This window comes from Struthio camelus, chromosome 1 (assembly GCF_040807025.1).
Source record: "Struthio camelus isolate bStrCam1 chromosome 1, bStrCam1.hap1, whole genome shotgun sequence".
NCBI lineage: Eukaryota > Metazoa > Chordata > Aves > Struthioniformes > Struthionidae > Struthio > Struthio camelus.
Window position 1 is genome coordinate 197,947,524 of NC_090942.1, and position 14,468 is coordinate 197,961,991.

General features: G+C 38.8%; 1 protein-coding gene across 5 annotated transcripts in view; it reads left to right on the top strand.

The window, feature by feature from the left end:
- Nucleotides 1-12,112, top strand: part of LOC104151566 (probable tRNA methyltransferase 9B) — a 51,973-nt gene extending 39,861 nt beyond the window's left edge. For all 5 annotated transcript variants that reach the window (XM_068930082.1, XM_068930083.1, XM_068930081.1 and 2 more), the window contains one exon: nucleotides 9,433-12,112. In XM_068930082.1, the coding sequence (XP_068786183.1) occupies nucleotides 9,433-10,472 (1,040 nt within the window). In that variant the 3' untranslated portion in view covers nucleotides 10,473-12,112. The remainder of the gene's footprint in view (nucleotides 1-9,432) is intronic.
- Nucleotides 12,113-14,468: the final 2,356 nt, after the last annotated feature.

Consider the following 14,468-nt stretch of genomic DNA (forward strand, 5'->3'; position numbering starts at 1 on the left):
TACAAGGAAGAGGAAAACAAATGCAGTCATGAGTGCGTTCCTGAAAAGGAAGGAAGACCAAATAATGGGTACCAGAGAGAAAACTGGAGGAGGCCAGTGCATTTTTCTTTGGTCTTCCTGCAAAGTTAATTATGATCATCAGCTAGTTAGCAGAGTTTTAACCAGGGCACGGGAGTTTAGAATAAAAAAGGAAATAACAGGTTAAACAATATTTAGATAAGTTCGGTTATACAAACGGTGAGGAAATCATGAAATTCATCTTAAACTACTTGAAGAACAGTTGATGCAATCTCTGAATTGGAAGATTGTCTTTAAGATCTCCAGAAAGTGGAGAAAGGCAAACAATGATTCTGAAAGGGAGAAAAGAGACATCAAGAAGAAGCCAGCCTACCTTAGATTTATGCAAGGATACTAGAATAAATATTTTAAATGTGTTAGAGCTTACAGAATAGTAAGGGAATGGGAAACAGCCAACATATGTTTGTCAGGAACAAACCAATCCGCTTTCCTTCTTTAACAGTGTCCTATCCCGATGGACAGGATAGGAGGAGAAGCCATGATATATCTTGGTTCTCATGTCATTGTAAGTAAAATAAGTAAATATAGTTAAGAATATGGCAACACATAAGACTGCAGAATCATTCTCAGAACGGATCAGTGGTTCACTGTCCAATCAGAAGGAGTTTCAAGTGGGACCCTCTTGGGATCCACCCTACATCTGCTTCTATTCAAAGTTTTAATGAATAACCTTGATGGCAGGCTGGAGAGAGCGCTAAACAATTTGTGAATGGCTTCTGCATTAGAAGAGTTGCAACTCCTTTGGACGATGGAATCCACATGATGGAGAGATGATTGTCTGCAATCAGCAAAATGAGATACAAAAACCAACAAGAGGGAAGTACTATACTTGGGAAGGAAACTTTAAATGAACAAAATGAGAAATAAGGGTCAGGCCAGAGGAACAACAGGCCAAATATGTGTGAGTAGTGTGATGCTGTTAGAAAAACAGGCCGATACCGTTCCGAGAGATGGTAACGGAACTGCTGTATGGAAGACAGAAAAACTAGTTACCCTTCTGTGCTTGGTACCTTTGAGGTCCTACTCGGAGTGTGGTACCTGGTGTTTGGGATCAAGCTTGCAAACAAAACAGAGATGCTTTAAACGATGAAGTTTAGAAAGTATGAGTTAGGAGAGGAAGGTGAAGGAAGTGGGTTTGGTTAGTCAAGAAAAAAAAAGGAAAAGGCTGAGGAAAACGTAGTAAGTCTTCAAATACATAAATGTTTTTTACAGAAAGCTGATCTTTCCTTTACATAGGAAAGAAAAAGAAATAATCATCTTAACTTGCAGCAAAGGTTATGTACCTCAGATATTAAGAGGCTTTTAAGGGCAGGTTAGACCAAAATCTGTCAGATTTGGCAAAGTATTTAATTCTGCCTTGGAGCCAGCAAATGACCTACATCTATTTTTCTTTATCTATTTTAAGTTAAAGGCCACCTGGCCTTTTTGGGGAAAAACAAATCCATTGACTGTCCTATATCCTATTACTGTTTAATATTAATACAGCTCCTCTCACAGCAGCCAACTATCCTCCCTAATGAAAGTTAGAGGTGCAAAATAGTAAGAAAGTCTGAATATCACAAGAGGGCTCAGAGACAAAGGATTAGTGCCATCCATAGTGGGATTTTCTGGTTTTGGTGAGGTGACCCACTGAGTACCTTTGCTTCTTTTGAGACATCTACAGGCCCTGATTCCAGTTCATCACTTATTACCGTTTTATTTAATGCAAATAATACAATTAAATAATACATAGCTAAATAAGCTATGACAAATTCTTACGGATGCAGAGAAGCTCCAAGATGACTGTTGGAGCCTGTGGTTGAGATTTGCAGGCTTTGTCTGTAATTCACCCAGTTTCTTTCCCTGTGCTTGTCAGCAGTGTTGTGTATTAGTGCAATTCTCGCCAACAGCAAGGAGCCTCCCTTTTATCTTGCTTACTTAAATCAGGAGCTTTGTCTTCCTAGCATTAATATATTCATGCAAATTATAATTGATTTATCAAAAATGTCCTAAGTTTATTTCAGGTGGATGATGTATAGTTATCCCAGGATGAGGCCAGGTCAGAAAACTTGACTCCATTTTTTTTTTTCCTTAGAAAAATCTGCATCACAAAAAATCCCTGCTCTGTCATGTATGGCCCCTCTGTTGCTACAGGTTACTGAAATGTAGAACTGGAGCAAACTCCAAATATAGCCTTATGTTTTGTTTAATTTCCACATTAGGAGTCAGCAGCCTGTTAAGGATTTTTAAATGTAATTATTTATTTTAAAACTCAATTGGCCATCAGTGGTCTTATTACTCTTGTCGTGTTGACAGTATATCTGTTTTAAATCTTAGCTACATGTTCTTAACAATATGTTACCTGGCTACAAGGTCTTGACCAGCTGTTCCATGTCATTAAAAGAGGTGGCAGCTTATCACTGCACAACTTTTTAATATATGGCTGTTGTCCTCTGGTCTCTCAGTGTGCAGAGCAACACAGCCATGGTTTTGCAATGTGGAACAGCGCTCAGAGCTCAGCAGCTTCCACAGGATTTTTTTTACAGGTTTATGCTGTCACCCAACAGGCTTCTGGGGAACTGAGCACAGAATTTGCATTTTATAATACGGCAAAATTATTCTCCTGCTGAATAAGACATTACGATCCCGATTCAGAAGGTCTTGCTTTGAGTATATAGGGATGGAGCTGCAGCACTTGAAGTGGCCCAGTGGCTCAGATGCCTGACCAGGTGCATGTGCAGTGCAAGGGGAGAGCAAGGTGCCCCCAAAAGAAGTTTTGAGTGCTCGTGCAAAACTGAGCAGGGCCTTGCCTGGAATTGATCTGTTGCAAATGCTAAGTACAGCTGGGAAATGTCAGCATCTTGGTGTTCATGCATCTGAATGAAGTGCATATTTGAACATTTGTTCACTGAAGATCCAGAGTGCCAAGGCCTCCTTTGGTGTGGGTGTCTGACCTTAGTGTTTTTTAAATATGTCCAGAAGAAATTTTACTTTTTCTTTTTTTTCAGTGTAGCCTAGTATTCAGAGCGTTCATTGAGAAAGTAAGAAAGAGAGCTGGATTCGGTTCGTTCCTCAGTCTGAAGGGTTTCAAACCCATATGTCCAATATTCAGGAACATGCCCCAAATTCCCCCCCCCCCCAAAAATGACTGTGTTGGAAGAGGAAAACCTCCACCAGTCGTTAGAACTTGCAGCCAAACAGCCAAAAGGAGACTGAGCAGGAGGAACCTAGGCCCATGCCTAATGTGTAGGAACATATCCTGGAGGGAAGGACCCTGCTCTCTGCATTATTTCTTCTATATGTACAATGACTGTGTAATGGAAAATGCATAAGCAAGACTAAGCAGTGCTAGAGAGCAGACTTTGTGAGTCACTGATTTCTACTCAGATGTTTAAATCTTACCTAAATGCCATATTTGGTGCTCCCCATATGAATCCCTGTAAAGCTGGATCCTGTTATATCTACTTGGCATCTCTGTGAGTTTTGCCTGAGAAACAACAGAAATACACTGTGCAGACCTCACGATCCCTTCAGCGCTTGTTTCTCTCGTCAATCTCCAAGTCACGCAACATTTTAAAACCAGCACCATCAATGTATGTTCTGCATTAAGCTTTAGTAACCCTAGACTCTTGTCTAGCTGCCTGAGCAAGACCAAAAGACAGTGTCCTCTGAATCCTGGCGATTCAGTCCAGCAGTTGAGCCACCGCAGTCCTGCCATGGGCTGAGTCCTCTCCAGCCGACTTCAGCCAGACCCTGGTTAGTGGGAAAAGGGGAGGAGGAATTTGAGCTCAGAACAGGGGCCTTGAGGATGGAAGAAAGCAAAGGAAGGGAAAGGCTTAAAGAGCGCTCCTCCACTTGACCATATTTTATAAACCTGTTTTGCTGATTTTAGGTACAGGTGTCCCCACTTCTTATGTACCTGTGGCTAGCTTTTCAGAATCGTCTTTCTTATTAACGCACAAGTAATCCCACTGAAACCAGTATAGCTATTCAGATGCTTAAAATTAAGCATATAATTATATTCCTGACTTTAATAAGTTACTTAAATTTCATAATCGTAGTGATTTTTATAAAGGAAGTATCCTCATTTGCTAATGCTAACTATGAAAATGGGAAAATTAAGGTAAAAATTTTGCAATTTAAGTAATTAAGGAGTTATATTTTAATAGAAAAAAGTTTTAATGGAAGCACTGCTTGAAGTTTACTCAGTAATTCTTTTAAGTAATTCTTTGGTATATTAGTATTTTTCCTCCCTTTTGTATTTTTGATATCATCCTAATGAAAAGAATACATTTAACTTGGAATCATGCCTTCTATATATGTTCCAGTTGTCCCTATTATTAGAACTGACAGAGATAAAGTGACATCTGAAGTGTATATACAGTATATACAAAAGAGTCTCTGAGATAAAGATTCTGTGATCCTTAAATACTTTCCAAATGTCTCTAAAGGGATTTAACTTCAGTAAGGAAATTTAACAGAGAAAAGTAATTTCTGATTACACAGATTTCTTTGCCATTTAACAGGGTTTAAATTGAATCACTGACCTAAAATATTCATTTTGAAAATAACTTCTTAAAAAACATTCAGACAAAGTTGTTGATGCTTTCAGTTTTGTTCTCTGAAGACAGCTGAAGGACATAAAAATGTATCTCACATCATTTGCTTTTTCTAAATAATCCCTTTTAGTAGGATTAGTCACAGTATTAAATTAAAAGAAGGAGCAATTAATTATATTCTTATGAAATGAAGAAGAGAAAATTCTTTGAAATTTTCTCCCTTCCTCCTCACCCCCTCCTCCATGGAAAATCTAAATTACTTATATATATTTTTAGTTATGGAAAACCTTTCAATTTTCCATTAAACTAAAAGTGGCAGGAATGAATGGTACATGTACAAAAACTGATTCGGAATGACTTTTAGGTATGCTAAGGGAATGTGTGGCCAAAATGAAAAGGAATGTTTAATTTATAACAACTGCTAGTCTACAAGGTAAGGTCTTAATGCTGCAAGTAGTTGTCAGTGGTTTTGGACAAGCACCTGTGCAGAATCTAACTAACTGATGCCTATTACATGTATATTTGGCAGAGCTGGCCAGCAATTGTTATTGGAGTAGTTTTACAGGCAGAAAAAAAGACTGACAAGAGCCTCTAAGCAGACAGCTGGGAAGCTGAACATCGCTGTACCAGTTCTCCCGGAATTTAATTTTTCCATAAATCACTTCCTGCAAAAGTGACATTTTTCACTACTTTGAATCATCTTTTTTTTTTCCTCCTACATGAATGCTTTAAATCACCCCAAACAAATACTTTTGCATTGAGATTCCTTTTTTTGCAATGATTTGTTCGGATATTAAATAAATTTGAACGTGTTCCTACTTGTCCCGTCATCCATGGCATAGCGTTGGTTCATATGATCATGACCATATGAAAGCCTTTTTTATTGTGAATTTAAGTTTTTTTTTCTTTTTATAACTATTGCTATGAGAGTGTACAAGTGTTGCATAGCAGCTAGAAAGCACTGAATGTTCTGTAGAAAAAGAGTGAGGATAAGCTTCTGGAAGAAGGGATAGTGGGCAAAAAGCTACAGAAAAGAACAATATAATAACAAGAATATATCACGAACTGTGTGAGAAGCAAGGTGAAAATGACAACAGAATGTGAAGAGAGACTGCAAGAGCTCTGAGGGGAGAAAACACAATATCAGGAAATAGCCATTATCTCTAGTTCATTTGTGCAAATGATACACAGGGGCATGGCGCCTCTTGGAAAGCTTAATCAGAGAATCCGCAAAAGGGAAAACAACTCTTATTTAGTCTGAATCCGTGCCTCAGGCCCACATCAAGAAGTAATGGTCCAAGAGTCACATTCTATCACTGGCTGTGTTGCAGCTATAATCAAATCTCCTGATAGGAACAAAAATGCTTAAAAAATACACTGCATAAGAATTAACTGACAAAAATGAAGAAACTTAAAGAAAATTGCAAGGAAAAGCTAGAAGGGTATAATGCGAGCAGACAAGTGTGGAAAGTGCTGAAAGACTCAATGTTGAATGGTTGGTGTAGGTGTATGGCACCCATAAAGAGGCTGCTGTTCAACCGATTTCTATGTAATTTGTGCCTAGAAACAAAATGAATAGCGTACTGATAAAGTTTGCTGATGACATAGAGTTATTCAGGATAACTGACTGCAAAGAGTTTCAAAAAAGAGTCTCATGTGAAACTAATGACTGGGTGCAAAATTGCAGAAAAATACTTGTCAATAAATGCTAGGAAATGCACACAGAAAAAAGAACTAAGTATACATTCACAGTGGTACCTTCTATTCCTGTTCAGGAGAGAGATATTGAAGTCATTATCAGAGTAGTTTTCAGTTCTCTGAAAACATTAGCTCCATATTCAAACCTGGTCTAAAAAGTATTCAAATATTAAGAAGAAAAATGAAAACAATACAGCAAATATTGCTCTGACACAAGGTAAATAACTGGTGCAACTGTATCTTGAATACTGCATGAAATTCAGGTTTTCTGCATCTCTAAAAGGGTATAGATGCACCAGTCGATGTCCTTAAATGGACCAAAGATGCAAACTATTTCTGTGTGAGGCTGGATTAGCAGGCTAGGGTTCTTCACTTGAGAAACGAGGTGTATCATACAAAAGAGGCATATGTACTTGAGAGACAAGTGATAGCATTCTTGAACCCACAATTGATAGAAGTTACTGAATAGCACGTAAACCTCCATGGCTTCTTACAACAAGAGAACCACAGGGAAGATTTAAAACAGAAGGGACCATTTTTAAAAATATATATAGAATTAAATTGCAGATCCCCTTGACATATTAATTTGTGTAATCAGAAGTACAAGTGAGTCCAAGAAAGTATTCGTGGAGGACAGATCCATCACTCGCTGTATTAGACATAAGATTCATGAAGCCTCTGGTTCAGGAAATTCTTCAGCTGCCGACTGCAGGAAGCCAGGGGAGAGCAGCAAGGAGGAGATTGCGCTTCTCTCCTTGCTTTTTTCCTCTGAATGCATTTTTGATCCAACCCAAAATGATGGTTTCCCCTGCTCTGATACTATTTTCACCACCTGCAAGTCTCTTTCCTGCAATTTAGGACAAAACTAACTTTCATTTAGAGTACTGGCCGTTATGACAAATGCACTTTCAAGTCTATGGACCCTTGTTTTGTGTTGTTTGGAAGGTGTGAAATCACCTCAAAGAGCTAATGAAAGATGATTGACATTATCAGCCCCAGTGCCTCCAACTTGCCAGTATGGGAGGAGTTGCAGGAGAAACTGATTTGAGCCTCTGCTGTGTGGTCCAAGGTTGTCAGGTTGGCTCAGTTAGGTTCCTGCTGGGGTAATCTAAAGCAAATCCTGAGATTTAAGAGAGTAGAGAAGCAGGCTTATGTTGCTGCTGGAGTGAAATCAGGCCCTAAGTGAATATTTATACCTCACTGCCAGATATAGTGAATAGTTCCATCTTTGCAATAGCACCTTATTAATTCAGTTTAAACACATTTCAGTGTTTAAGGAATTTAATGTAAAGAAAAAAGAATTAAATTATTTTTGATAAATGGCCTGCTTTAGGTGAATGTGATTGTATGGGTATCATGGTCCCTGACAAGTTCAGCTTTGATTAAAAACAATAGTGTACGGTACGTCTCGTGATGATTTGTGGTTTCAGTATCGTTTGATGTTGCTCCAGGAAGATGTTCTCTTTCTTTCCCTGGGTTATGCATTTCTGAATGTAATACATCACCCATAACTTTTAAGAGTATCACACAAATTTATTGTGACAACAATAAACTTTTGCTCGGCATGGGATTTTATTAATAAACTGTAATTTCTTAAATGGTACTTGATGCCTTTTTAATTAAAAAGACCATAATGTGTCAATGCCAAACTCTCAACTACTGCTATAAGGCCTGAGCATTTTGGAATTGATTTCTGTTCGTGTTAAATGAGAGAAACATACAGGCAGAGCAGCTGAATAGCTAAATGATAAAAGGCCCTATTTCTTTAAAGCTTGTCTTTTGATCCTCACATTGCTGCAGAGGCACCGAATGCACTATTCATTGCAAGGGGAGTGTTTTCCTATCTCAGCTAGATTTCATGCTGTTATTCTTGTAATTGTAAAGTGTCTCTTTTTCTGAAGCAAAATGGATCTGATGGTGAATGGTGGTCACCCTGACAGACTCCAACAGGCTGCACACACACAGCTTCTGCTAGCGTTTTCTATACTTAACGTTTCTAGAAAGAGTTGAAAGTTTGCACTTTTTTTCCCCTTGAAGGAACTTTTATTTTCCTGTGGGAACCAACATCTCAATAGTGTAACCAAAAAACTATTTTATCGTTGTAGCCAGAAGTGTTTTATGTGGAAATATCTGCAGGACCTGACCCAGGCATTTCCACTGAAGCAACTCAAAGAAGAGGGTTGGCTAGGTACAGCTAGTTCTACAGCTTTGCTGTTTCAGCATCTTCAGTTTTCATTCTTTCCGATGCTAACCCAGGATTGTTTAATATTCTTATTTCTCATGTAACATCACTCATTTAGCACAGCTAAAGTTTTGCTGAGGTCCCTGCTGTGCACGAGACCTGATCAGCCTCACTGTCTGCTGTGAATTGCCTTAGTCTGAGAGCCCTGAGCCGGCCTGTAGAGCTGCCAGTAGGCAAATTTCTTCCCAATTCTGAGATCAATTGCCCTTTTCAGGGCAAAAATTTTTGCTGAAATTAGAGTGAAATCTAACCTCGATTCTAACTTAAGAAAAGTTCTGCTACTTGAATTACTGTCGTAACTATGAGGCATTCTCCAAGCCAGGCATGTCTGTATTGTATATGTGGTTATCAAGCAAGAGTTGGATTATCTATTGTCTGTCAAGAAAGGAAGAGAAGTAGTTAGGCAGTTTTCGCTTAGTTCTTTTTTAATGGCTGTTTTCAACAGAATAACTAGCCCTGGCTATTACAAGAACCATGTATGGACTTGATTTCAGAAGTGCTTCTTTCAGACTGCAGATGAGCCTTAAGTGAGGATTAAAAAGGGCCAGGTTGCTTTGTCATTAACATGGTGGTAACTATTTATTGAGAAAATGAGACTGTTTTACTGTTTATTGCTGACCTGAAAGATGTCACTCGTGTCAATGTGTTTCTAAATTCTACTTTGTTTTTAGAATAAGTTAGTATGTTATGAACTCTTCTCACTTGCTAGAGATAGCACATATTAGAGAATAACACGTAGCACAATAAGAGATAAATAATCAGTTCCTGTGGTTCAAATATCTGGCTGCCGTTGTGTCAGAACCAGTACTTATCCTTATACTCTGTATTCATTAGTGTCTTGAGGGATGCTTATTCACCTCATCTGTTCTGTTCCAGTGATTCACCATTTTTCAACGAAAGAGAGGCGCATGCGAGCAATAAGGGAGATGGCTCGCATCTTGAGAGTAGGAGGCCAGATAATGATATATGTGTGGGCAATGGAGCAAAAACGGAGAAGATTTGAAAAGCAAGATGTCTTTGTTCCTTGGAATCCTTCACCTCCCTCCTGCTCCTCGGGTGATCCATGTTCACCTGGAATACAAAAATCAATTCTTCGCAAGGACAAAAAGCTGGCTTTGAACCAGTGCTGCCATAAGTTGGATGACACTTTAGAGGTATATAGGAAAGCCAGAAGTTCTTCCTGTGGAGCGGGGAAAAAACCCCTGTGCACAGTTCTTGATAAATCGCTGAGATGGTCTCTGTTCTCAAGATCACTTGACTCTGTATTAGACTTGGGCAATCAGTGGCACCGAGAGGAGCTCATTAGATATCGCAATTACAGCATTCAGATGAATGAATTAAACAGAAAAAAAAGACTTGAAAAAAACAGGGAGTGTGGCTTTCTGAAACACGTTTCCAACTTTTTTCTACACTGCAAAGAAAGTTTTGAAAATACAACAGCTTTTGAAGTGGCTGTTAAACCTATGCTGCCCATGTCACATTGTTCCAAGGCTTTCAGAAGTTGCTACTCAGAATTAGGCCAAGAGACTATACAGCTCCCTACGGCTGCAGATACTATTCACGGCTGCAGCAGAGTGTGTTTACCTGACCTGATTTCACATCAGAAAGAATTAGCTGTCAGACAACAACTTAAAATAGATCATCACTCAAAACAAGGAGCTTTCTGCGAACCTCAGAACAAAACCAGAATAGGCTGCTCTCCACAGAAAACAGTCGATGAATGTGTCCCGAGCATGAAGAACAGACAGCAGCAGGGTCCTAATGGGGCCTGTCTAAGGTATTACCATGTTTTTAAAGAAGGCGAGTTGGCTGAACTGATAGAACGTCATATTCCTGAGCTACATATTATTGATTCATACTTTGACCATGCAAATTGGTGTGTGATTGCAGAGAAGACTAAAGTGTGGACGATCTAGGGGAACTTTTTTTATTGAAAGGCACAAAGACCACTTAGGGGCTTTCTTCCTTTTGAAAGCTCCATGCCTTTGAAAATCTTTCCTGAAGCTTTTCATAGCCTTGAGTTTCTTCAGGGCCAAGGGGGAAGTATGAGGAGGGCAGTATTTTGCAACTCTTAGGCTCTGTGACTGTTTTCTTTGATTTTGTTCTTAAAATATATTTCTATTGAAATATTTTTTTTTTCTAGAGGTATTATTTCCTATGAGCACATTTGAGCACACTGATCCTTTTTAATAAATAGGTGCCAGCTGTGTTTTGTTGCTTTAAAAAAGGTAGAATACAGTTGGAAGCACATTGCTGGATTGTTTTTTATGTGTGCTTTAAAAGTCTTTGTTACTCGTTTATAACTATGTACTTATTCATGTCATATTTGTATTTTAGAATTTATTGTACTCTGGCACTTGATGTAACATAGCATAGGAAGTAATTGAAGGATGCGTTATTTTATTACAGTTCACTTTGTCAGCATATATGAAACTTCTAGTCATACTGGACAGACAGTCTTTTACAAGAATTACCATATATATGTGGTATGTATATAGTTCTCATAGCAGAGACAGTAACTGGTGACAGTGTCACACAGTCTAGAGAACTTTTTCATTGCCTGGTAACAGTTGCAGCCAAGAAAGCAGATAGATATTTGCCTCCATATATGCCAGTGTATGACCCCCAAAAAAATCAGTCTTAAAAGTGAGCTTGACATGTATGTTCAAACTAAATTCCACTGTAAGCAAAACTTGTAGCAGTCATAAGGATTTAGTAACCCATTTAAAACTGTAAAGTGAATGAGCATAGCACAGAAAAGTGTTCCAATGACTGTTAGTCAACTGAGAAAATATTTACTAACATCAGCATGCAATAATAATGCATTTATCCATGGGTCTGCCTTTTTCAAAGATCAGCTGCACTATCCAGTTTTTATAGATACTGGGGTATATTTACTGGGGTAAATAACTGTGCTTAAGATCACATAAAATGGAATAAAGCTTTAAAAGAAAAACTAACAAACATACAAAAATCCGAAGCAACGTGCCTGCGTTGTTAATGATTATGTATGTACTGGGGAGCTCTGTCCATAGTTTAACTTCCTACCTTCGTTTCTGTGGATTCATGAATCAGAGATCAGTCTTGTTTTCTGACAAATATGCCCTTGCATATTCTTTATGTGTCTATGAGTAACAGATGCATATCACATTTTCAAATGTAGCATGGAACCGTACGCTAATCTGAGTTTTTTAATGCAGCTTTAATTCAATTTGGATATAATATCTGTAATCACATTTCCTTTACTTCCTCCCACAGAGTTCATGTCGGCTGTATCATACATCTTGCATTTTCAGGGGGAAAAGCTGGAGGAGCTAATCAGTGTCTTCCATCTGTAATGACTGCCTCTGCAGTATTTCTTTTTTCCCCCTAAATGTTAGTATCTCTGTGCAAGTGAAAAAAAATAATTTTTGGTCACAAAATGTTGCTGCCGTTCTGATCTGAACACGCTCTTCTCTTCATTTTATTCATTTGTACCATTGTCAGAAGGACTTGATAGATTTCCCTATTTTTAATGCAAATTCAGGTTGTAATAAACAACAGTAGCAGCACATTGCAGCTCTGAGCTTCTGCATCATGTCTTTTCCTGGTGTTTAACAGGTTGTTAACCCACAGAACACATTGGAAAAATATATTTGATTGTAGCTGCCAACCATTCATTTCCCTCAAGCGTACCTGATGCTTAGTTTTCCTGGAAACTAAATGAAGCTGACTGGTCCTCTTTAGCTTGCTCCAGCACCAACTGCAAAAACGCTGCTCATTATCTCCAGTTCTTCCCTAGGATGCGGTAAGTCACTGCTAGATTTCTGCTGATGCTATTCCTCCTGGGTCTTCCTGCTCCACGGGGTTCCTAAAACAAGATCCATGTCACAGAGAGTATGTAGCCTAACTGGAAGGAATTTTAATTTGGGGGCAACTGTCAGTGGCTCTAACAACTATCCCTTTCAGCAAGGAATTAATGTCCTTATTTTGAATGAAATGAACTGCAAAGGCCCGCTTCTTATGTAGCAGAGCGGATTGGACATGCTTCCACACATGAAGGTTTTTTGGTCGCCCTTGAAAAGTACAGAGTGCTTTCCGAGACCAGAGAGAATTCAGCCTCTTGCAAATGAAGCTGCCACAGGACAGGGCATAGCTATGCAAGGAAAGAAAGTAAAAACAACATGGATTTGGTTGGAAGGGTGGAGGTAATGCATTATTACTTCCTCACATTGATGCATGTTCACAAATGTTACAAAGCCATATGTTCTACTTGAAATTGCCACTTTAATCAGAATGTCTGTAGCAAATCCAGGACTTCAAGCTCATTCTTTCATTCTTCAAGCTCATCACGGCCAGTATTTGTCTGTAGTCCTCAGGGTAGGTGCTACTGTGAGCTCATGACCAAGGAGTGTTGCCTGCATATCCCTATTTTGTAGGAACCACGTGGCAAATTTCATTGTTAAGCTGTAAACAGACAAAAAGAAGCATCCTAGATCCACTCTTCTCTATGGCATCTTCCACTGTAAAGTTATGGTCCTTTGAGGCCTCATCTGTCCAAGGAACACTTTCAGAAAAGCTTCCAGTGTCTCTAACACCATTTCTGATCTACCAGTGATGATGACCTTTAGAAATGCTAATATTAATAAAACCATTTTCTTTCTCTCTTTTTGATTTTCAGGTCCCTAAAAATTTCCCAGGGTGTCAGAGATTCCGCCATAGAGGTGACAGACAGTCAGTTTGCTTGTCCTAATTCCTTTCATGGGCCCCTTAGATATAGTTCATAGCCATCTGGGGACCCATGAGCACAGCACGGGGCCCACTGTTTCGTGCGTTGCCGCGTTAAACACCGTCTCATTGAGTCTTACTCAGATTATGGGCAGCTCGCAAACTAGCTGCAGCCAGTGCTGCTCACATCAGCAGAGCTAAGGCACTATGAGCACATCAGTGTTTTATCTTCCTTTAGCATAAACAGGTTTGATGAGTATGAGTCTTTCAGAAAAGATTTTTGCCCACTGGGTGTTAAATGTCTGTCTTTTTCTAATTGTCTGCTAATTGGCAAAGAAGCTAATCCCACTTATTATCAAAATTCTTTCTCCAGAGAAAACTCAGCTGAAAGTTTCATAAGTTCTTTTTCCTCATCCCTATTAATTTAAAAAATCGTTCCAGTATCGTTTGGTAGCTATCACCTAAGGACGTGTTCTGTTTGAGTTAATCGTGTCCTTCAAGGTTATCTGTGATCTGTTTGAAAGTGCCTTAGCCAGCATCTTGCTTTCTGTCTTAATTAGTTATTACTGCCCTAAAATTGTCACTTACCATAGGCATTTGTACTGACCTCTCAAATTAATATCACCCAAGAAATTGAAAGTGGAAGGAACCTATTCGGTCCCCTTTTCTATCCTCCTAAGTGTTATTCATGGTGTGTGGTAGAGAACCCAAGTGTAGGATATGATTAAGAGCACAGCAGTTAACTTGTCTTTGAAATGTAAATACAATTAATTAGTATACCTGCCTTCCCCCAGGATCTGTCCTTGTCTGCTTCTTCCTTCTTTCCTCTTTCTTCCCTTTGGTTAGACTATTCCTTCCCTTCCCACACAAGACTGAAAATAACATTTTATAGAGGGATTCCAAGTGGCAAAAAGAACAGAAAATTATTAATAGATTTCTCAAAATGTTTGCTTTACTAGCATGCTGTTCAGTTCTCATTGTGACTAGGATTATGATAAGTGTCACGTCTCTAATTTAGCACATACAGATCATTTCACACGAACACACTATTGCAAGTTAAAAAAAAAAAAAAAAGAGTTCCAGTTTGCTTACAGAGTCATTTCATTTAAACCCATGTTGACAACAGTTAGCTACAGTGTCCACTCACTGGCTGTCACAAACTTCCAAATAACAGTACTGCATTTAATTCAGTGAAGTAGAGAGTC